Below are 18,481 nucleotides of genomic sequence, written 5' to 3'. Positions count from 1 at the left end.
CAAAGAGATGCTATCCATTGCGTAGATTGAGCGCAGCTGTTTCTCTTTCAGTTTGGCACGCAGTGCAGTTGGTTCACGGCTTGGATGTGGATGATCGGAATCAGATGAATGCTAATGGAACCCTGAAGGTATGTTATTCTGTTTAGTTGGGAGAGAAGTTTGGGTGTTTCAGTCAGTGAGAGGCAAATCGTCTGTGCAGACAACGACACCCCTTCTTTTTTGGTAATGTGAGTGAAAGGAACTCTTGAATTATACTAGACTAGAGTTTATTCAATTGTTCTGGGTGGACAGCTTAGGAGCTCAAGTGCTACCCGCCTTCTTGATCTGGACGGTATGAGCATCGACCACATTCATTCCATCCACTGCCTTGCTGTTCCAAAATCTGAGTAAGCAACGGAGGGCCGGGGATCTTGCCGAGTAGCCCCGAGATACGCCTGCATGAGAAAAGAAAATTTATCACTAGAGTCTAGTCACGTTTCAAGTGGTTCCAGGTCTCTCTTGCGTGCTATCGCTTCCTGGAGCTGCTATAGCTGATTGCTACTAGTATATTGCGGTATTCTCATATCGGATGCACAAGGGCAAGGGCTTGCGGATTGAACTCGCGCAGTCGCGCCGCGACTCTATGAGGATGCAGTTTGTTTTCATCTCCCCTGACAATCCGGTCATTTGTCCCTTTGCGCCAACCTTCATCTGTGTCACTGTGTGTTCCCTGGCCCCGAAAGGAAATTGAATTTACGTACAATCCGGCAGTGCCACGCTTATACTTGGCCATTGGGCCGGCCCGGTCACCGGACAGGCATGGCCCGGAGGATGTCGGGCCGGCACGGCACGCCGTGCCTCCCGTGCCGTGCCGCTGCGGGCCTCGTGCCTAGCCAACAGCCCAAGCACGGGCCTGTGGGCCTAAATCCGTGCCGTGCCGGCCTGGTAGGCACGGCCAAATCACCAGGCCGTGCCAACCCGAGGCCCGTAGGGTTCAAAAACACATTTACACATCAAAAAATTCATCTCAACAAGAAGTATTCAAATTTGAAGTATTTTTTCCTAGAAGAGCTTCAAACTAAAACCAAAACCATACACACAGAGAACAAGAGGAAATTAAAAGGATAACTGAGTTGTGTGCAATGCTGCCTCATTAAAAACCTTTCTAGGTAAAACTCATTCTTGTGAGAAACCCCAGAAAGGGAAAAAGAGTGCAGCACAGCTCTTATAAGTCTTAAACATGTTCAAAGATTTACATGATACATCACAGATACAGATCATAATCAAGTCTGAGGCTCTCAACTCACCTCTCAAGTCTCTCAATCTCAACTCTCAATCTCAACCACCAGATGCAGAAGCCACAGATGCAGATGTGGTAGCAGAAGAAGCCCCAGAACCAGAAGTAGATGCATCTTCATCAAGATAGAGATGTTTGAAGGAGTCTACCAGTTCTTGGTTGTCAACATCATGCTGCAGTCTTCTTTCACCTAGCTCCCAATCTTTTATGCAAGCAAGCATCTCCACATGTTCAGGCAATAGTCGACGGCGCCGCTCCTCAAGTATTCTTCCTGTCAAGCTGAAACAAGATTTCTGAAGACACTGTTGAAACATGAACTGACATAATGTCTCTAGCCATGATAGAAAACATTGGATATGTTAGCTTATGGTTACGCCACCAGAGAAGTAGATCAAAGTCATCCTCATATGCAGTGACATTGTCACTGTCCAGATAAGCAGATAGCTCACAAGCAGCAGTAGAAGTAGATAAAGGACTGGGAGCAGAGGCAGGGGAAGGTCCAACAACACCAGATGCTCCAGGGCCTCTAAAAATTCTTCCCCATGCATGCTTCCTCTTACCTGTGATGCTTGCAGGATGTGCAACCCTCCTTTGAGACCTAGCTGCACCAAACTTTTCTTCATACTTGTTAAACAACTTGAAAATTTCAGTTTTCACAATACCATAATAAGAATTGTAGTCAAAATCAGTTTTTTGTTGCATTATGGTAAGAACATTAAATAAACCTCTCATTTTACCTCTAGGATCAAGAATGAATGCAAATGAATACAACAGATGTATGTCCTTCCAGTATTTTAGGTATTTAAGCTTCATAGGATAGACAACAGAAAACAGATTCTGATCCTTTGAACTTTCATGCAAATGAGTTATAATATCTAGCAGATGGTGCAGAATAAGTGGACTAGTTGGATAGTAAACACCAGAAAGAGTGACTGTGGAGTCATAAAAAACTTTCAGGAATTCAAGTATTTTATCAGCAAAGGTGCAGGTTCAGAACCCAGATAACCAGCAAACATAGGTGTCAATATTTCCATAGCCTTAGCATTGTAAGAAGCATTGTCAAGAGTAACAGAGAACACCTTGTCAAGCAAACCAAATTCTTCAATCACACAAGCAACTTTTTCTGCAATATTGTCACCAGTATGTTTTACCTCAATCAAGCGGAGACCAATTACCTTTTTCTGCAACTCCCAGTCAGCAGTCATATAATGAGCAACAACACTGATATAGTCTTCCTTTGCATTACCAGACAAAATGTCTGATGTCAGACCAATAGAAGAAGCACCAGGCAACACACAGTTCTTAATTATATTACGTCGTTCATTAAAAAGTTTGCCAAGATCTCTAGTGGTGGTCTGTCTAGAGACCTTCACAAACTTAGGATTATGAGCTCTAACAATGTATTCTTCCCAAGCATCAGTCTCACCAATTCCTAAAGGCAGATCAAGCTTAGCAATCAAATGACATAATTCAGATCTAGCAACTCCAGGTTTATAATCCCAGTTATAAACAAAACCATCAGGATTGTATGAAAGCCTAGATTGAACCCTAGCACGTCGATCAGTTTTAATCCTACATGATTTTTGGTGCCTTTTTAAGTGACCAGTGTTAGCAGAAGATCTAGCAGATAAGGTAGTTTTGCATATCTTACAAACAACCTTGGTGCAAATTCTAGAACCATTAATAACCTTATAGATCTCCTCAAAATCAGCCCACACAGGTGATTTGCGCTTACTAGTGTTACCTGTACCAGCAACCGAAGGACCAGTGCCGTTGGAGTTCGCAGTCGCCGTCCCCCCTTCGCCACCGTCCGCGTCCACATCGATCGGAGCAGCAGAGCCATCCCCAAGATCAATACCGAACAACGCAGCAGCGTCGGCTCGAGTGTCGTCGTCGTTCTCGCCCTCTAGGGCCAGGCCAACCGGTAGGAGGCCATCCTCGTTGGCCATGGCCGCCTCTCCAGCCCCGTTCCTCGACGGGGCGGGTGGCCGCCTTGCTCGCTCTAAGCCACAGCTAGAAGACGACGCATCGGCTACCGACCTGCATAAAGACGTGGAGGAGGAGGAAAACAATACATCAGAATAGATCACAAAGACACAAACCATTCATCAATGGAAGAAGAAGAGGGTTAGGGTTACGGTTAGGGTTAGAGTTAGGGTTAGGGTTTAGGTTAGGGTTAAGGTTTGGGTTTGGGTTAGGGATGTACCTGCGCAACTGGAGCCCGGTGCCGAAGAAGACGATGGCCACCTAGAGAAGACGACAGTAAGGTTAGAAGGACGGCGAGCGGCGGAGGAGGGGCACACGGGGACACAAACTCACATAATCACCCAGATCTAGAGGGGAGATAGGGATAGGGAGAAGGAAGAGGCGGAGAGGGAGCAGGGAGGGGATCAGGTAGGACTTAGTAGTAGGGAGCTGCTCGTCGGCGGTAGGCGGGGTTAGGGTTAGGGTTAGGGTTAGGGTTAGGGATGTACCTGCGCAACCGGAGCCCGGTGTCGGAGAAGACGAGGGCCACCCAGAGAAGACGACACACCGGTTAGAAGGACGGCGAGCGGCGGAGGAGGGGCAGACGGGACACGAACTCACATAGTCACCGAGATCTAGAGTGGAGATAGGGATAGGGAGAAGGGAGAGGCGGAGGCCGGAGAGGGAGCAGGGAGGGAATCTGGTAGGAGGAGTAGGGAGCTGCTCGCCGGCGGCAGGCGGATCGTCGAGGTCACCTCACCGGAGTCGGGGAGGACGAAGCCGAGAGCGAGACTACGAGGCGAGAGCAGCGAGGCGAGGTGACAGGCGAGCGAGTGAAATGAGCTAGGGTTTTCGGGTGTGGCCGCGGCGGCCGCGGCGTGAGCTTATATATGAGGAGGGGGTGTGTGGCCATGACTGCGGGTGTGGGCCGCGGGGAGGCCGGGAGGGGAGGACGGAGGAGTGGAGTGAGGAGGCCAGGAGCCCAAGAGGGGGAGGAGGGTGGCCGGGCCGCTGCCGGGCCGGCTGACTCAGGCCGTGCCGTGCCGTGCCAGCCCACGGGCCTTAGCAGCGGCCCAGGCACGGCCTGCGGCCTCGGGCCGGGCCAACCCGGGCCCGCATGTCACCGGGCCGTGCCATGCTCGTGTCGGGCTAAAAAAATGTGCTTCGTGCCGTGCCGTCGTGCCTCAGGCTGCATGGCCAAGTATAGCCACGCTGCTCTGTCGCTGGCTCGCTGCTCACCCGGACTGGAGCTTCCTTGCGTTTGACAGCGGTTTGCTTAGAATGTTCTCCTGTCCTGTAAAATGAAGCTCATGAGCCTCTTGTGCGCCTCGTCTTCACATCGGATTTCCAGATTCAGCAGTCGTTGCCTAGTGGGTAGAAAGCCAGTTCAGTCTTTGTTGTTGTTCCTTGGGGCCTTGGGCCCGCATGGCAATCTACAGTATGGCCTCACTTGCTAGTAAAAGACATAAACAAATGTCACGTGAGTGAATTGCCCGACTGGCGCACTACGACGTCCATCACCACATCACCTCGACGCGTGCACCTCTCCCGTATGGACGGATGGATAGAAAGCTACTACTACGTTACGTAACACCGGTTGCTGCAAAAAAGAAAGAAAGAAAGAAAGCTAGCTAGCTCTGGTAAATGTCAGCTCGCCACTGGAGTGGCGCCTTGAAAAGAAATGGGTGCTCCAATTAGTGGAAATGCCTCTTTTTTGCATGGTCTCGTGGTCCATCGATCCCGCGTACGACCGACCGGTGACCGAACACCAGCACTGCACACGGCACAGCAAACCGCACTACTCTAGGCAGTAGTAGTAGGCACGTATCCTGCCGACCGTGCAAAGCTGCGGTCGCACTCAGGACGAGCCGACGGCGACCAGTGACCACCGCCCGCCCCGACACCGGGTCAGGTCGCCGTCCCGTCCCGCCGTCCGATACGTGGGCAAACGCGCGTCCTATCAATTGGGTCGCGCTCGCGGCTCACGCACGCACGCACGCACTGGCACAGCTTCTGCATTGGGCATTGGCATTGCCGTGCGCGCGGAGCAAGGCAAGCCGGCAAGGCGCCACCGGCTGGGTGCGTTGGGTGCCCCGACGCGACGCCAGCACGCACACCAGCAGCAACTGGAGTGGACTGGGCGGACGGCGGAACGCAGCAACGACGGCCACCATCACCAGTCCAGGTGGGAAGAAAGGGAGGGAGAATGACTGAATGACACGGAGCCACACCGGGCGGGCGGGGTGCAGGAGGCCCCACCGGGTGCTCCTCCTGTCGGTCGCGCCGTTCCCACATGCCGACAGGCCGAGGGCGGCGAGGCCTGCCACGATCGCGCGCCCCACCACGTGTCCCTTCCGGCGCGCTGCCTGCCTGTGCCTGGGTACCGGTACCGGTCTCGTCGTCTCCGTGGACCGTGACCTGATGGCCATGTGCGTGCGGCGGATGCGGACCGGCCATGGCCCTTGGCCCACGGGTGCGGGGTGGGCGCTCCGCGTACGGTGCGCGACGCGCCCGGGCGTGGCTCGTGACAGGCGGGTACCGGAGAGAGACCATGGTCGGCGGGATACTCGAATACATCGTTGACTTAGACCAGAGAGATCACACGCGTGATGTTTATTAGGGGGGTGTTTGGTAAAAATTCATATCACATCAAATGTTTAGATAATAAGGAGTATTAAATATAGATTTATTACAAAACCAATTACATAGATGGAGACTAATTTGCGAGACGATTTTTAAGCCTAATTAATCCGTCATTAGCACATGTTTACTGTAGCGCCGCGGTGTCGAATTAGTCTATATTTAATACTCCATGCATGTGTCAAAACATTCGATGTGATATGAATTTTAGGAGGGAGTACAGTAAAAATAGGGCCTTAGTATACTAAGTAAGGAGTACTTCTATTACGCACTGCTTTAGCAGAATGGTTTTGTGATGCTTGCTCTCTAGTACAGGAGACTGGAGTAGCATGGTTTCGCCAGATAAGCGAGACCACTTCTGCCGTGAGACTCACCACAGCACAGCACACAATGACACAAGTCATCTGCCAACATACGAAAACGGAGTTGCCATCTCCACCAGGACACCGTCTGAACCTTTCCACGCGCGCCGTTTTGTCTGGTTGCGAATGCCATGCGGCCTGCTAGTGCCGGGCGAAATGCCTCACCAGCCACTTTCACGAACCAGTGAACCACGGAAGGGCGAAGAGCGTCCTCCTCCTCCTGGACAGGAACACCCCCTGCCAACGCCCGCCACCTGGCCTCGCGGCTCCCCAATTCCGCATTACAAAAGGCCCGCCATGCCTTGGGCGTGCGTGCGTGCGTGGAGACGTGGAGTAGCTTGAGCTTGAGAGTGCACGCAGCTGTGGTTGTCATCCGTGCTCCTCGATCGATCTCGCCTAGCTAGAGAGTAGAGAGGCTCGTGGGTTGGGGGTGTCCTCCACTCCTCCCGCGAGCGTGGCCAACACGGGAGCCGCCACGAAGTCTGGCTCTGCCATCTCGCCGCTTTGGAACTCGCGGTTTGGAATCCGAAAACCAGTGGCCGGTCACCTGCCACACGGGAGAGGGCTAGTTTTGTGTTTTTGCAGTACTCGGCCAGTGTCCTGCAGGCAACGGACAAAACTGACGGGAGCCCTGTCGCCTGCTGGCCTCACTCACTCTGTCACCTCTCAGCTCTCAGTCTCCCACCTCCAGCCTCCAGCCTCCAGACCCCGCCCGCCTCTGCTCTCTCGATCCCTCTCTATATAGCTCGGCCTGGTCACCACCTTCCTCAGCTCCATATATCCGCCATCGCCGAGTGTCAGCCAGCCATGATGTCCACTAGCCACGCGGTGAAGTCGCCGGCGTGCGCGGCACGGTGGCCCGTGGACGCGCCGACCCGCACGGCGACGTTCTCGGCCAGGTACGGGAGGCGGTGGCGAGGAGGCCGCGGCGTGGCGCCGGGCTCCGTGCGCGCCGCGGGCTCCTCCAACACCATTGGCTGCCTCGAGGCCGAGCCGTGGGGCGCCGCCGCGCCCGCGCCAGCACTGCCGCTGCGGGGACTCCATGTGGCGGCGCCGGCGCCCGGGGACGACGCGCTCGCCGTGCCGTCCGAGCAGAGGGTGCACGAGGTCGTGCTCAAGCAGGCGGCGCTCGCGGCCGCGGCGCCGAGGACGGCGCGGATCGAGCCCGTGCCCATGGACGGCGGGCTCAAGGCGGCCTTCCACCGCTGCGGGGAGGTCTGCCAGGAGTACGCCAAGACATTCTACCTGGGTAAACGAGATCAAAATTCCCGCTACTCCCCTTGTTCATCTGAATAGAGTCTAGTTTAAGAGTACTCCTAGTTTAATGACCAAAGGGTCTGTTTGGGTGGGGTGACCAAAACCTATCACGTCGGGTTTGTTTGGTTGGTGACTAAAATCTGTCGTGCCACAATTTCTTCAGCGCTGTTTGATTCACTGTTACACCTATAGCACGTCATACTTTTTTAGCACTTAATCCACATGCCATAGAATTATCTTCATGCCAAACCTTATCATAAGTGTGACTTCGATTTTAGTCAACACACTTTCTTTAACAGCCACACTAAAGATTAGGCGTGGCAAGTTTTGTTCGCTACGCCCCAGCCACAAAGGTTTTGCCGTGATCGAGGCACATGCATGTGTCACAAGTACTAGTGTGTTTTTCTCGCAAGCTGTTTAATAAACAAAGTAAAAAAACAAACTTTTTGTCCTAAAAAGGACAATAGGAAAAGGATGAAAATCTCAGTCATGCATATCCTTGGTCGAAAGAAGCCTGAACCGACCGTCCGAGTCCAACACCTGCCTTTCCAATTTGCTTACTGCACCGGCTAGTATATTTAATTTGATTAACTATGACAATGATTGAAAAAAATTGACAGCATGCTCATGAAAAGTAGAGATGACTTTCCACATGAGTATGGACTCGATCTTGGACGCATGCATTGAGATGTTAATCATACTACATCAGGAACAATGACTATTTTGCCATGTAGTTGTGGACACCACATACCGAATACCGACCAGTCAGCTTCGACAATCAGTGCGCACATGCATGTGCCTGACCTCTGAATCTCTGATCTGATGAGATGCCGCTGTTCTTCTGTTGCAGCGACGCAGCTGATGACGCCGGAGCGGAGGAGGGCAATCTGGGCAATATACGGTAAGCAAGCAAGCAGACCAAACCCCGCATGTCCCGGTTTCTAGTACCGTCTGCAGTTGACACCTGACAGTCGGCGCAAAAGGTTCCTTTCGTTTTCTGAATGTTAGTAAAACAGTAAACCGCCTTTAGACGACGACTTGTTGCAGCATAGGACATGCAGAAACGATACTTGCTGATGCTGTCACCCAAAATCCAGTTCATACCTACCGTATGGCTAAGCATGCAGTAAAAAAATGTTTACACTCTGATGAGCTAGAGATTAGTTTATGCACCGGCACGATGATTTTTCCTTGATGATTGATCAGTAGGGAAGGGATGACAGTGATGGATCGCTGACGTGGTGTTCCATCTGTGTGCGCGCGTGTTCAGTGTGGTGCAGGAGAACGGACGAGCTGGTTGACGGGCCCAACGCGTCCCACATCTCGGCGGTGGCGCTGGACCGGTGGGAGTCGCGGCTGGAGGACATCTTCGCCGGCCGCCCGTACGACATGCTCGACGCCGCCCTGTCCGACACCGTCGCCAACTTCCCCGTCGACATACAGCCGTTCAGGGACATGATCGAGGGGATGCGCATGGACCTGAAGAAGTCCCGGTACCGGAGCTTCGACGAGCTGTACCTCTACTGCTACTACGTGGCCGGCACCGTGGGGCTGATGAGCGTCCCGGTGATGGGCATCTCGCCGGACTCGAGGGCGGCCACCGAGACGGTCTACAAGGGGGCGCTGGCGCTGGGCCTGGCCAACCAGCTCACCAACATCCTCAGGGACGTCGGCGAGGAGTACGTCATCTCCAATGTCAGCGTCCGTCCTCGCCCATATATATTGCCTACAATACTTACATGCGTGTGCTTCACGTGTGCCAACAAATAACAGCGCCAGAAGGGGAAGGATCTATCTCCCACAGGACGAACTGGAGATGGCGGGGCTCTCCGACGCCGACATCTTGGACGGCCGCGTCACCGACGAGTGGCGGAGCTTCATGAGGGGCCAGATCACCAGGGCCAGAGCCTTCTTCAGGCAGGCCGAGGAAGGCGCCACCGAGCTCAATCAGGAGAGCCGATGGCCGGTGAGTCTAGCTGAGACGCACACATCACCATCTTTACTTGCCTGGCTTCAGAATTCAGATGATTGAACAGCCTGCATGCTGCAACTGCTGTTTCAGGTGTGGGCTTCTCTGCTCCTGTACCGGCAAATCCTCGACGAGATCGAGGCGAACGACTACAACAACTTCACCAGGAGGGCCTACGTTCCAAAGAGGAAGAAGCTGATGGCGCTGCCCAAGGCGTACCTGATATCACTGGTGCCCCCCTCTTCTCAGCAGGCTGAGAGACAGAGACGCTACTCCAGCCTAACATAGAACGGTCTCTGTAACGTTCGGTACATAGCAGTGAATGATATGATGTACAAATTTCTGGTCAGGCCACATGTATCAATAGTAGTACATGGTTGGCAGGTGGTGGTGGTCGGTGTTAGATACTTGTACTCCGAGTTTAGCCATGTACTACAAGCACTGGATGTATCATATATGTGTATACTAAAAAGAGTAAAAGTGAAATAAGATAGTGGGTAACCTTCTTGCATACAGAGTATGTTTCTGTAGCTACCTTGATTGGCCTAATTAGTAATGTTGTGACATGCCATGCTGTCACTCACTGCTCAGCTTCACTAGTGAAACAAAAAAATTTTCTCCATGAGCAGCTCTATTAATAACATTGACCTTGTCTTGATGAACATTTGACAAAACAACCTCTCGTGATAGAAAATAAAGATTAAAATGACCATAATGCTCTTTCCCATGGTCTCTCTTTCTTACTCATCTCCTTCTCTACGGCCTCTCTTTCTTCCCAAATCCTTTCTTCCTCGTATCTTTCTTTCCGAGTCCCGACATGCCAGTGCGCCCGCAAGCGAGCCCCGGCAGCCACGTGCTCCGACTGCTGCGCCCACGCCCCCGGTGGCCGAGCCCGCGCACTCCCTCCCTGCGTAGGGGCAAATGCGGCCTATGCGTGTGCTGTTCCCCATTGCTGTGAGTGGGAGAAGCCACTATTTTTAACTTGAGTTAAATGCACCAGAGATCCATTAACCTATGAGGAAGTTTCAGTTGAGTCCATCAACTTCCAAAGTGGCGTTTTGGATCCATAAACTTTTAAAATGGTTTACTGCAGTCCATACCTATTTATTTAACCTTAAATTCAAAACACATTTGTAGAAAACTCCTTCCCACACGCATGCAGTGCATGCGTGGCCGGGTTTAGTGCTTTACTTGCTCGTGCCTTCCTCCACGTACGACCATCTCGGCAGTGGGTGGGAACGCCGGCCACCTGCACATCAATCGGTGAGCGCGACGGCGGCCTCGTGCACGAGCGGCTGGGTGGCGTGCGCGACGCCCTCGGCCTCGCGCTCCACCTGCTCCCGGCACGCCTCCCGTGCGCCCGGCTGGGACATGCGCTTGACGAAGGCGGCGAAGCGGCGCCAGTTGTCGGGCTGGAACAGATCGGGCCCCATGCGCAGGTACGTGAACGCCACCATGCGGTCCTCGGCGGCCGTGGCCACCACCTGGTCGTGCGCCGTCTCGTCGTAGCGTGGCAGCGCGTTCTCCCCGGCCAGCCCGACACCGGCCTCCCGCGCCGCGGCGGCCACCTACTGCACCAGCGCCTCGGGGCGGCACTGCGCGTCCTGCGGCTGCTCGTGGTCCCGCATCTCGACGCACGTGAAGTTGAGCACGGCGCCGTGGCGCGCCAGCATGCGCGCAATGGGCGAGTACCTGTCGTGCTGCCGGGTGTTGTAGTACCCCGCCGTCAGCTCCGCCGCGTGGGACGGGGTGCCGTAGTGCCAGTGGATCCCGGCCACCTTCACCGAGATCTTCACGCCGGGGGACCCCGTGAACACGCCCGTCACCGCCGACAGGATGCGCTCGTCGTGCTCCAGCAGCATCCTCGAGTACCAGCTCATGAAGAACTGCCCGTACTCCGTGCTCCACCCGCCCTCACGACGGAAGAAGCCCGTGTCCTCCGGCCAGTCCTTGTAGCCGCCGGAGTCGCCAGGACCCACGTTGCCCCACTCCGGCTTGCCCACGGCCTCGGCAGCCGCCTTCAAGCTACTCAACATGTACTGCATGAATGCACATGGATATCGCACGCAACAGGTCAGTTACAAGCTCTGAGAGGGGTACAAAAAAACGAACGAGCACGCATGCTGTACCCTGTCATAGCACTGGAACTCGCCGATGCCAGGGAAGGACCAGGTGCCGTTGCTCTCCGGGTAGGACGGGTAGCGCAGCTCGCCGGCGGGGCCCATGCCGACCTGGACCTCCACGATCGTAGTTCCGGCGGCCGCTCCGGTCGGTGTAGGCCAGGTCCTGGTCCTTGTCCATCTCCTCCACAACCCATCTCGGGAGCGGTATGCTGCAACGTCCAACGGCAATTAAGTAGTTCGTCAGTGTCTAATTCACAAACCTTGTCGTCGACCTTACGTTCGGTCCACATCCACTAGTGTGTAGTGGATGCAATTTTCGGACTTTCCAGAGTAGAAAAAAGTCCAGTTAAAAACAAAGGAAAAAGTGCAGAATGATGGAGCCCAAGACGGAGTGGCGCTCGCTCGTGATGGTGCGGCCAGCATGGTGGCCCGGCAGGACCCCGAAGACGCGTCCATGTCCAGCTCGCCATTTCCATCCATCCCTCCGCCGGGAGCTCCAGCATGACGCCCTCCTTGCTGTGCAGAGCGCTGGAGGCCTTGCCGAGCTCGAGCGTGCGCTGGTCCGAGATGAGTGCTAGCTGCAGAGCGTGGCCAGGAACTGGAGCTCAGAGCAGTAGGACGCCATGGCGATCTCGGCGCCCTTGAAGCCGTAGTCCAGGCTCGGGTTGCGCCCTCCGGACAGGTTGGACGGCAGGCCATTGTTGTAGAAGTCGTTCACGAGCTCCGAGAACTGCGCGAACATGAGCTTGCCGATCGCCGCGATGGCAAGCCTGGTGTTGTCCATCGACAAGCCGATGAGCGCGTACCTGTCCTGCTTCGGCTTCATCAGGGGGTCCAGCCGCCGAGCTTCTTGGCGAGCATCATGTAGGAGCTGCCGTCCAGGATGTGCTCCATGATGGCCGCGGACTCGATCTGCCCCGGGTGGTGCTTCAGCTTGTGGGTCAGGTGGTCGGTGTACTCGGGCTTGCCGTTCATCACCTCGCAGAACACGGCGAACATGACCTCGGCGAGGACGGCGAGGACGTTCGCCTCGAAGAGCACGATCGACGCCAGCCCAGAGCCGACGGCCGTGCCGTTCACCATGGCGAGCCCTTCCTTGGGCTGCAGCTCGAAGAAGCCGTGCTGGATGCCGGCGATCTTGAACGCCTCCGCGGCGTCCACCTTCCTGCCGTCGGGTGCCACCGCCGTGGAGTTGGCCCGGCCGGTGACGAGTCCCGCGATGTAGGAGAGCGGGACCAGGTCGCCCGACGCGGTGATGGTGCGAACTGAATGAACTGAATGAACTTATCAATACCACCTCAAATATACAAGCTGAAACTCAATCTTCGGCTCCCTCAAACTATCAAACCAGCCCGATCCAGTGAAAGGTGTAGTAACAAAAATTGTAGAGCTAGAAGCGATCTACAAGTTTGTTTACATGACTTTGGGATTATTCGGTTCGGTTTGCAAACTACACCCTCAACTGGTACTTCGGCAACAACCGAGAGCGTCGTGAAGAGCTGCGTGCACGCCGGCAACACCAGCAGCGTGCTCGACCAGCACCGACCGCATCTTCTGCATCAGCGGGTAGTTGGTGCTGTAGGGGTCGTCCGCGTACGCGAACACCGCCTCGCGGTCGATCGCCGTGAGCAGGTCCTTCTCGCAGAACTGCGCGCTATGGAGGCCCTCCGTGGCGCTGGTGCTCAGGGTCTTCTTGGCCACCGTCATCACGCAGCTCTTCACGGCGCTCTTCAGGTTCTCCTCCAGGTGGCGTAGGTCGACGGTCTGGCACAGCGCGATCAGGAACGTCGACGATATGAGCTTCAGCACGTCGACGGCCTCGGCGGCCAGATGCAGGGCTGCACCTTCACGCTCGGCCTCGCCGAGCCCAACCTCGCCGGCAAGCCCGTGCTCGAGTACGAGTTGCACGCGCTCGAGCCCAGGCCAGCGCCGGAGCCATGCATGCACCTGCATGTGTGTGGGGAGGGGTTTTCTGCAAATGTGTTTTGAATTTAAGGTTAAATAAATAGGTATGGACTGCAGCGAACCATTTTAAAAGTTTATGGACCCAAAAAGCCACTTTGAAAGTTGATGGACTCAACTGAAACTTTCTCATAAGTTAATGGATCTCTGGTGCATTTAACTCTTTTAACTTCATCTTCCATTTACCCCATGTGAGAGTATGTTGTGAGGAGGTTCACATGTGGAGTTATTTGCAAAAAGATTTGTCTGGCACAAAACAACTTCAAACAGCTCATGAAGCTGGTGAAGAAGTTATGTCAAAACAAACAGGACTTAAGTGTGCTAAACTGATAGCTGCTGGATTACAGAAAATGGATCTAAATAATTCTGTAAAAAAAAAGATACAATCTTTAGTCGCAGAGCTGTAAGGTTTGGTAGCCCAAAGAAAATTTCAAATTCCTGATGGCCTTAGGGAGTACCACAGATGGCACCATTTGCCACTGTGAAGAAGGATCATAGCATGAGCTCACCAAAGATACGCCTGTGCAGGTGTTCTCCCTACGGACACGGGAACAGCCATGCCTGCGGCGTCAGCTGTTGCAAGTAAAAAGTTTCCGCTCATCAGTCCGTGTCTACAAGATCCTGTTGAAATCTAAACGTACTTATTTAGCCCAAAATTCCAGTGAAATGTCACGTCGCTGGCTGCATCAGCTCATCAGACGGATCTTGAGATAACCTTGCGTGCTTCTTTCTCCCAGTCCCAGGCTCTAGTTTATTCAGCACAGAGACTGAGGAGTTTGCTAAGTGCTAAATGCCGGGTGCCTGGGTGACGCAATTGTACTCTTTGTCCCAGAGGAAACCGGAGATTGTTTATGCTTGTGTGGTTGAAAGCAACCGGATCTTTTTCACATCCTTTTCATGTTTTATTTTACGTTATCTAACAATATGCCAATCTGTTGGCTGTGCGTATGGTCAGAGTCTCGCAAACCGTCGGCCGAGCATTGTGTTTTGTGTTGCAGTAGTAGGAATGTAGGAAGGTCAAGGAATATATGGCTCGAGAAGGAAGAAGCCTGTTTGTGTACAGCAGCAGCAGCATTGGCTGTAGGAATTGCAGGGATGCTGGCCTTCCATTCCTCGTTGCCGAAAATATTTTAGAGAGGGGACCTGTGGAAGGGACGGCTGATACGCAATATGCCTCCTGCAGTCCTCCTGCTAATTGCTAGTCGTCCTACATACGTGTTTTCATGTCCACACATCACGCATTTTTTTTTTTTTGATAACAACACATCAAGCAATGTTGGTGGCAACTGGGAACAAACAACAGACAATGTGGTACCAGACCAGCTGCTTCTTTAATAAGATTTTAGAAGCAGCATATAGTAATCGCCTCGTGTGCACCAGTAGGCAGGAGTAGCACACCTAGCGACGCACATCTGAATCCTGAGGCAGAGTGAGTTTCCATGTCCAGATTTGATTCTTTTCCCTTGAGAAAAAGAAATGTTCTGTCTAGCTGAGAAGAAAATTTCTGGGCCAGGGACGTTACGTTAGTGCCGGCCCAAGAAAATGAAACACAAAGGACATGTAACCTAATTAGTTGGCCCAAACAGTCGTTCAATGGGCCTAACTCTGCGGCCCATGACGAAGATGCTGCGCAGGCAAAATATATGTCCATCCATTTCAAAAATACGTGGACAAAAAAAAAAAAAAAAAGACACGCAATGCCATAACAAGATCTGCATCCGGCCTAAAATATTAAGGTTATCAATGCATTAAGTGTTTATTCAAGGTCGGTTGTAAATAAAAGGGAGATTGGTGTTCTTGCCCCCTGCTCTGAAGGCCAATTGTAATTTTAATCTCGTTTTTTTTCAACTTTGTGCCTTTACCTTTAATTTTTAAATCCGAAGCAACCATCCCCCTGTTTTAGATTCTGTTAGATTAATGTCGAATAAACAAATTAAATAAAATGGAAAAAAATCAAAAGTGATTAAGCATGTTGAACTTGTTAAACATTGCTTAAATTTGAATTATTTGCAATTTTTTCTAAAAAAATCTTTTAAAATGTTGTCTGAATATTCGATGTCAAAATAGATGTTAAAGTTACATAGTACTCCCTCCATTCCAAATTATAAGTCGTTTTGACTTTTTCGGTACATCGATTTTGCTATGTATCTAGATATATTGTTATATCTATATACATAGCAAAATGGATGTACCAAAAAAATCCAAGCGACTTATAATTTAAAACGGAAGGGGTACTAAAATACGTAGGGGCAAATTCCCATGGGAAAACCAGTCTTTTTTAGTTGAACTTGCTATGTTAACTCGTCTAAATGATACATAGGGGTAAACTCTGCTTTCTTTCTGAAACAGAAGGGCAAAATCACAAAGTTAAATAAATGGGGAAGAACATAAGAGTCCCAAATGTAATTGTGTCAACCAAAAAGAGCTTATGTGTATCTACTATAGGATCAGCCCAAACTAAATCTTGGGCCTCTGATTCTCCGAGGCTTGACATATTGGTTATTGGGACGACTAGTAGGCGGGTAGTACTCATTTTGCTCAAAAAAAGTACTCATTAGTATTAGTAATTTTGAAAAAGCAAAAAAAAAAAAAACTCCATCAGTTTCGTAGGAGTCACGTACACTCCTGTCCGCGAAATCTCCATCTGGTAGATTTCGCAGCCGGCAAGTCACCTCCTCCCTATATAAAGCAGGGATAGAGCACGTCCTTCCGTCAATAGCTGGTTTCGATAACCTCGTACCACCACGAAACCGAAAGGAGCGGAGGGTGAGACGACGCGACGTGGGAAGCAAGATGCAGATCTTCGTGAAGACGCTGACGGGGAAGACGATCACGCTGGAGGTGGAGAGCAGCGACACCATCGACAACGTGAAGGCGAAGATCCAGGACAAGGAAGGCATCCCGCCGGACCAGCAGCGCCTCATCTTCGCGGGGAAGCAGCTGGACGACGGCCGCACCCTGGCCGACTACAACATCCAGAAGGAGTCGACGCTGCACCTGGTGCTGCGCCTCCGCGGCGGCAGCAGGGGCGGCTACCCCGAGGGGATCCAGCCCAGCCTCCGCGAGCTCGCGCAGAAGTACAACGAGAACAAGATGGTCTGCCGCAAGTACGTACTGTATATATATACGCCTTTATTACTTACTGATGATCCCGCTCGATCGTTTCGTTCAATGCAAGTACTGATCCAAGCTCTCTGCGCATACGATCCCTAACTTTGATCTTTGATCCTCCGTCTTCTCCTGCAGGTGCTATGCACGGCTTCCTCTCAGGGCAACCAACTGCCGCAAGAAGAAGTGTGGGCACACCAACGCGGTGAGAATCCATCAATCAGTTTAACTTGTGTTCATCCAGTAACTTTTGATTTGTTATATACTACTTCGATCGTTATATATAGACTATCATCTTTCATGCTCATTGGTTTTAGTTGATGTTAATGTTTAGGCTTTGTTCAGTCGTCATATACAATACTTTGTTTCAGAATTACTGTCAAGGTTATTGCTTTGGCATCGCTGCTGTGAGTAGTACGTCATGCTTTCAGATTAATTTACTCGTGAGAATAGTTGGTAGCGTTTATGGGTCATCCAAGTGTACTTTTGCGGCTTTGCCCCTTCGTTCGTATATTAGGCAACCATTGTTGTTGTTGTCTCATGTTTTTGGTTTTATATTAGGCGATCGCAATTTTTTTTTTGGCTTTTCCAGTCATCGTATATCTATATAGCAAGATAGACTTTTAAGTTTTAACTGACGATGAGTTTACTGCTATGCACACTTGATCTGCAGTCATACTTCAATTATTACTATCAGCACATTTGGTCATTCTTTCATCTGACCTGTGCCATCTAATTTTTCAGCTGAGGTCAAAGAAAAGGTTCATGTCCAAGATTGGTGGAACATGATCGTTGGAGAGCCTGGTCAGGCATCATCAGTTGGAATTTTGGGATGCTTAATAAATTTTACCTTCCGCTCCTTTTTATGAATAAAGTTGTAGTATAGTAGGAAAAAGTGTGCTACACTTGGTTAAGATGTTTCTAATATAATTATTATTATATACATTGGTTATATAAGTGAGATATGTATCTACATGTATAAATGGCGGAATATCATAGTATAGTTCTTCGCTGTGGGTTTGCTTGCCCACGTCCACCACCCCCACGTGCCGGCGTCCCATCCGCGCGCGATGCCCCCTGGCCCCGGCACAAACCCGTTGTGGGCTTACTTGGATATGCTCCTATTCAACTGAATCCACGTGTGTTTATATTGAGGTGAAATTTAAAACTAATTTTTATCTCAATCCACTCAAACACACGTGATTGAGATGGATATAAGTGCATCCAAACAAGATATGTGGCAAGGACGCCGGGTTGCACCCAACCCTGGGTCGCGCACTCCGCCATGCTTCTCTCGAAACATGCCCAATTACAACCTCATAATTACACAGCCATTTACTGATTTATTTATAGTCTCCTCGTGGGAATATCGTCGAAGCCACATTTACTGATTCATTTTACAGTCCAGAAATCCTCATGGGAATATCGTCGAACATATAGCACGCACCTACTTGTTTTCAGCCCCCACCTGACCCGATCTTATTGCGAGCATACACACCTAGCAAATGATGAATATGTATCAGCTTCGCATAAAGCACGGATCTTCATTCTTCACCGGCCTCACTGCTTCGCTTCTTGGAGTTGATGTAGTCCTGGTCTCCTGGAGCGCCTCCATCTGCTCCCTGGTCGGCGGCTGCTCGTTGTTCTTGATGGACCGGTGCACGTCGTACGTCGTCGCCCCAAAGAACACCAGCCTGCAGTTCATGTTCAATCGAGCATGCACCTCAGCGATGACGCCGCCGCCCGGCTGCAATTGAGGAGAGATCGATAGGAGAACGACGGAGGAGGTACCTACCCTGCGGCGAACAGGGCGATCTGC

General features: G+C 51.8%; 2 protein-coding genes and 2 pseudogenes across 2 annotated transcripts; 2 read left to right on the top strand and 2 right to left on the bottom strand.

Moving 5' to 3' along the window:
• The first annotated feature begins 6,542 nt into the window (after window positions 1–6,542).
• Window positions 6,543–10,006, top strand: LOC136542249 (phytoene synthase 3, chloroplastic). Its single transcript, XM_066534596.1, has 5 exons — window positions 6,543–7,492; window positions 8,351–8,401; window positions 8,771–9,179; window positions 9,274–9,466; window positions 9,563–10,006. The coding sequence occupies exons 1-5, from the start codon at window positions 7,051–7,053 to the stop codon at window positions 9,755–9,757; spliced, it is 1,290 nt and encodes a 429-aa protein (XP_066390693.1). The 5' UTR covers window positions 6,543–7,050; the 3' UTR covers window positions 9,758–10,006.
• A 719-nt stretch (window positions 10,007–10,725) lies between these two features.
• LOC136542255 (beta-amylase 2, chloroplastic-like) lies at window positions 10,726–11,797 on the bottom strand (annotated as a pseudogene).
• A 179-nt stretch (window positions 11,798–11,976) lies between these two features.
• Window positions 11,977–13,624, bottom strand: LOC136544310 (phenylalanine ammonia-lyase-like; annotated as a pseudogene).
• A 2,664-nt stretch (window positions 13,625–16,288) lies between these two features.
• Window positions 16,289–17,619, top strand: LOC136542254 (ubiquitin-ribosomal protein eL40A fusion protein-like). Its single transcript, XM_066534599.1, has 3 exons — window positions 16,289–16,661; window positions 16,801–16,867; window positions 17,407–17,619. The coding sequence occupies exons 1-3, from the start codon at window positions 16,348–16,350 to the stop codon at window positions 17,449–17,451; spliced, it is 426 nt and encodes a 141-aa protein (XP_066390696.1). The 5' UTR covers window positions 16,289–16,347; the 3' UTR covers window positions 17,452–17,619.
• The last annotated feature ends 862 nt before the right edge of the window (window positions 17,620–18,481 follow it).

Source organism: Miscanthus floridulus, chromosome 3 (genome assembly GCF_019320115.1).
Source record: "Miscanthus floridulus cultivar M001 chromosome 3, ASM1932011v1, whole genome shotgun sequence".
Taxonomy (NCBI): Eukaryota; Viridiplantae; Streptophyta; class Magnoliopsida; order Poales; family Poaceae; genus Miscanthus; species Miscanthus floridulus.
This window is presented reverse-complemented; position numbering and strand designations above follow the sequence as displayed.